The 5,441-nt window shown below is 40.0% G+C and overlaps 1 protein-coding gene across 1 annotated transcript in view; it reads right to left on the bottom strand.

The window, feature by feature from the left end:
* The window catches only part of HECTD2 (HECT domain containing E3 ubiquitin protein ligase 2), a 173,614-nt gene extending 168,415 nt beyond the window's left edge, over positions 1–5,199 (bottom strand). Inside the window, exon 1 of the mRNA XM_006831446.1 lies at positions 5,137–5,199. Within this exon, the coding sequence (XP_006831509.1) occupies positions 5,137–5,199 (63 nt within the window). The remainder of the gene's footprint in view (positions 1–5,136) is intronic.
* Positions 5,200–5,441: the final 242 nt, after the last annotated feature.

The following is a 5,441-nucleotide window of genomic DNA, read 5'->3' as shown; positions in this document are numbered from 1 at the left end:
GAGTAGAAAGCCTCATCTTTCTCCCGCGGAGCGGCTGGTAGTTTCGAACCGCTGACCTAAATACTCCTATATTGCCCTCCATTCACTGCCTTATTCCCTCTTTTATTCACATGTACTCCAAGATGAGGTTTCAGTCATGGGGGCTGGGAGGGGGGCAGTTACTGGAGAGGTGCAGAGTGAATTCATGGGTTTGAGAGACACGATTCCAATGGCCTCCAACATGCCTGTAGGAGCCCAGGTGTGAGAAGAAAGGGTTGTGGAGCAGAACCTACAGCTATGGGCTAGTATCCTATACAAAGTTGTGAAGAGGCTGCCTTGCAGTTATGCCAAGGTTCACCAAGAAGTACAGCGGTGATGGCAGCCAAGAGTAAACTCAGTAGCCTTTTAAGAACTGGGAATAAGGCAGGAGAAACATTTCACCTTGCTGAGTCCAACACACAGGAAAACTGAGCTCCTTAACTGTGCCCATGACAACAGGGGTGGGGGTGGGGTGGGGTATTGGAGGTGGAGAATTGGTTCTTTCCATGTAAGAAAAAAAAAAGAACCAAATTACAAGGTCATTGTTGTTAAATGCTGTGGAGTCATTCCAACTAATAGCGACCCTGTATAGGGATTTCCAAGGAGCGACTGGTGGGTTGAACTACTGATCTTGTGTTTCAAACCTTGCTTGCAGTCTACTCTATCCTACAAGGCCTCACCAGGATTCCAATTATTGTTGTTGTTAAGTGCCATGAAATTGGTTCTGACCCATAACCACCAAGGAGCAGCGGTGAGTTTGATCTGCCGACCATGCAGTTGAAACTGACCTTGTGGTCCAGTACTTATCCTACAGCTAAGACTTAATGCACCTTCTTTTTAAAGATAACTTGTTTTTTTCACATTTCAACTGAGTTCTGTTGTAAAGTAGTAAGCTTGGAGAAACATATTTTAGCCATGCTGACATGACTAAACCATTGTTAGAACTCTTCCTTTGGTTCAATAACTGTGGGTTTCTAAAATTACTATTCTTTAATACAAAAAAGCACAACATCGTTGTAGTAAAAATATATGGAAAATACAGATTAACACAATGAAAACAAACATTTTATTCTACCCAACATCTATATCTGTGTACATACACATACAGAATATTTTACTTCGTTTTTGTAAAAACAGTAATGAAACTTCTGAGTCTGTGTAACTCATTTGTTATCCTTAGAGAAGGACATATTTTCATTGCATAATGTTACATAGAGCCAGGGCTGAGGGCTATAGAATAGAAGACTAGTAAGCTTTCTATTTTAATCAGATCTCTTTAAAAATTGTTAGTTCATCTTCTCTCCTTGATCTTTCCTGCTGTTCTCCTCTTCCCTTTCTCTTGCCAGTAATCCCCAATGTCACTGACTTAACCAAGGCCTTCAGCATCTCTAACCCAGAGTTCAGTAGCTGGTCAACCAGTCTTCATCACACTTGATTTAGCCACAAATGCTGAAGAGCAACCCAACTGGTCTTTTAGCCTTAGTTTCTTACCTGCTCCAATATTCCATATTACCACCAGAATACCTTTTTAAATATCTTTTTACATAGGTCAGTAAAAGAACAGTTTAATTAAATTATATTTAATTACGTTTTCATTTGTCCATAGTGTATGGTCCAAAGATAAGTACTCTTGAAACTTAAAATCATCTATTATCTGTGTAGCTATCATAAGAGAGGAGCTCTGGTGTGGTGCTGTGGGTTAATGCGTCAGACTGCAAAGCCCTTTGAACTGCAAGGTCGGCGGTTCAAGCTCATCAGCTGCTCCTTGGAAACCCTGTACAGGGTTGCTATGGGTTGGAACTCACTCGACGGCACTTAACAACAACAACATCATTAAGAGATGATGTCAATGCAACCATACCAAGACCAATTTTAAGTGGTGCTTTAGGAAAATGGGTTTAAAGTAGTCATTACTTAGTGAAAATTGAGCTGTTATCTCAAATAGTAGATCAGAAAATTTAAATGAAGCTAATGTTTTATTTTCAACCCCATTAAAGTTAAAAAAAAAAAAAAAAAAAACTTTGTAAAGGAGCTCTGGTAGCATAGTGATTATGAATCGCAGTGGTTACGAATTGGGCTGCTAACCTCAGGGTCAGCAGTTCAAAACTACCAGCTGTTCCGTGGGAAAAAAAAGAGGCTTTCTGCTCCCGTAAAGATTTACAGCCTCGGAAACACTGTACAGGGTCATTATGAGTTGGAACCGACTCCACGGTACTTAACAACAACAACAACAAAAGTTCATAAATACCATTATTATCATATCCCCCTTAGGTCAGTTGTCTGCATTCTGCTGATGAAATAGTGAAATGATGTAATTTAATAACTTTGAGTTAAAAATGAACAAAAGAGAATTGTATCACTTATTAATCCATATCAAAGGATTAGGAATAAAATCAAGTAAATAACATCTTAAAAGTCTTCAAACTTGAAGGTACTTGGTATTTCTGTACTAAATTTCTATTTTCCTAAAATAATAATGAACAAGGGGTCTAAAACCAATCTTAAACTAATGGGTTTTCTAAGAGTCCACCTTGCACTTTTGAAAGACGTGGTAGTAGCTGCTCTCAAGTCAATCCCAACTCATAGTGACCTTAACACACAACGGAACCAAACACTGCCCTGTCCTGCACCATCCTGACATTTGTTATTAACTTTGAACCCATTGCTGCTGCCACTGTGCCAATCCATCTCATTAGGGGTCTTCCTCTTTTTCGCTGACCCTCCACTTTACCTAGCATGGTGTCCTTCTCCAGGGAAGTATGTTCAAAGTATGAGAGACAGTCTCAGCATCCTGGCTGCCGCAGAGCATTCTTTTTGTACTTCCAACACAGATCTGTTTGTTCTTCTAGCAGTCCATGGTACTTAAATACTCTCCTCCAACACCATAACTCAAATGCATTATTTCCTCTACGGTCTTCCTTTTTCATTATCCAGCTTGCACATGCATATGAGGTTATTGAAAATACCATGGCTTGGATCAGGCCCACTTTAGTCCTCAAACTGACATCTTTGCTCTTGAACACTTTGAAGAGGTCATGTGCAGCAGATTTGCTTAACGCAATACGTCATTTGATTTCTTTATTTTCTTTTTCTGACTGCTTCCATAAGTATTGATGGTTGGTCCAAGTAAATTAAGTCTTTAACAATTTCAATCTTTTCTCCATTTATCATGTTATTTACTGGTCCAGTGGTGGGGATTTTTGTTTTCTTTACATTGAGGTGCAACCCATACCAAAGGCTGTGGTCTTTGATCTTCACCAGTAAGCTTTTTAAGTCCTCTTCAGTTTCAGCAAGCGAAGTTGTATCATTTGCATATCGTAGGTTGTTAATGACTCTTCCTCCAATTCTGATACCACATTCTTCTTCATATAATCCAATTTCTTGGATTATTTGCTCAGCATGAGATTAAGTATGGTGGAAGAGTACAACCCTGGCACACATCTTTCCTGATTTAAACCAGTCATTGTACCTTGTTGTGTTCGAATGACTGCCTCTTGATCTATGTACAGGTTTTTCATGAGCACTATTAAGTGTTCCTGAATACTCATTCTCCACAGTGTTGTCCACAGCTTTTCAGGGTCCATAGAGTTGAAAGCCTTTGCATAGTCAATAAAGCACAGGTAAATACCTTTCTGGTATTTTCTGCTTTCAGCCGAGATCTATCTGACATCAGCAGTGATATCTCTTGTTGCAAGTCCTCATCTGAATCCATCTTGAACCTCTGACAGTTCCCTGTCAATGTACTGTTAAAGCCATTTTTGAATTATCTTTGGCAAAATTTTGCTTGCATGTGATATTGATACTGTCTGATTTCTGTCTTCCGTTGCATCACCTGTCTTTGGAATGGGCACTAACATGGATCTCTTCTAATCAATTGTTAAGGTAGTGGTCTTAAAAGACCTAAATTCCGTTAAATAAAAAAATCTTACATGGTTCCAGAAATCCTGTCTGCCATGGGTCTGAAATACTCCTGTATGGCATCAGAGACCTTTAAATGATTGAGGCAGAAATCCCCTTTGTCAGCATCTTCATGTGGCTGTCTTCTTCATTTTTCTCTCATTAACTGGAGTAGGGTCCACTCAACTCTAAGATAAGGAGCTCTGGTAGAATAGTGGTTATGAGTTGGGTTGCTAACCTCAGTGTCAGCAGTTGGAAACTACCAGCTATTCTTGGGAGAAAGATGAGGCTTTCTGCTCCTGTAGAGATTTACAGCCTCAGAAACCCTATGCAGGATCATTATGGGTCAGAACGGACTCCACAGTACACCACCATCTACTCTCAAAAGTTCTCATGTTATCTTAACTTACTAATTTATAATGTCTTCAAAGACCTTATTTCTAAATAAGTATACTTTCAAAGGTACTGGAGGTTATGACTTCAACATATCTTTGGGAGAACGGAAGGAACATAATCCAACCGACAACATCTATGTATATGATTAATGTGTTATGAGGGTGAACCAACATGTCTTGATCCACTAAGAGAGACTATCTAGTAGGGGAGTGAAAGCATGTGCGCAGATCAAACAACCCAAGGTATGATGGTGAGCGAGAGACACTATGGAAGGTACTAACAAAGACTGTGGCAGCAGCTAAACTAGTGAAGATAACTTACTTGTAGCTGGAAGGACTGGAGAAAGTGTCAAGAAGGAAGTGTTACTTGACAACATGGTTGTTACCATTGGGTGTTTGTTGCTGTTGCTAACTGCTGCCGAGTCAGTTCCAACCCATAGCAACCCTGTATAGGGTTTCTGAGGAGCAGTCAGTGAGCTTGGACCATCGACCTTGTGCTCCAACTGACTTGGCAGTTCAGCGTATTAGCCCACAGCACCACACCAGGACTCCAGTGATTGAGTGTTGTTGTTGTTGTGAAGTGCCGTCGAGTCAGTTCCGACCCATAGCGACCCTGTACAGGGCTTCCAAGGGTGTATGAGTAGCTTCCTCTAAATTTATTAGCATTTTACAGGAGAGATGGTCTCTTTAGAAACTCGATCCTTGATTTCTGTCTCAGAAATGACCTGAAAGAAAGCCAGCTATAGAATTGTTGAAGCACAGAAATAAGTGCATAGAAGCATCTTAGACTGGAAGTTTTGTTTAATTTGTGTTTCCCAGTACTTACTCTGTAACTGTGCATTCCCTTGCCAACCTGTGTTTTCTCAGAAGTAGTGATGCTCACCTTCATTCTGGGGTCAATGTGTAAACTTGAGCATTTTGAAAATGTGAGAAGATATAACAATAATTTGTCCAGATGCTGCTTCATAAAAAGCATCCTCATTTCCATTTGTAGTTCTTTTCTTCTTCTCAAGTTGGGGTATTAATCCCTAGACTCATTGGTACTCTTAAGACTTTGGGCAAGCCATCTGGCCTGTTTCATGGATCTTTGAAGGATTCTTTTTTACATTTGTCGAACTGTTCTCAAACAGA

Source organism: Chrysochloris asiatica, unplaced genomic scaffold, assembly GCF_000296735.1.
Source record: "Chrysochloris asiatica unplaced genomic scaffold, ChrAsi1.0 scaffold00003, whole genome shotgun sequence".
Classification (NCBI taxonomy): Eukaryota; Metazoa; Chordata; class Mammalia; order Afrosoricida; family Chrysochloridae; genus Chrysochloris; species Chrysochloris asiatica.
The sequence above is the reverse complement of the archived record's forward strand: the minus strand, read 5'-3'. Positions and strand labels throughout refer to the sequence as shown.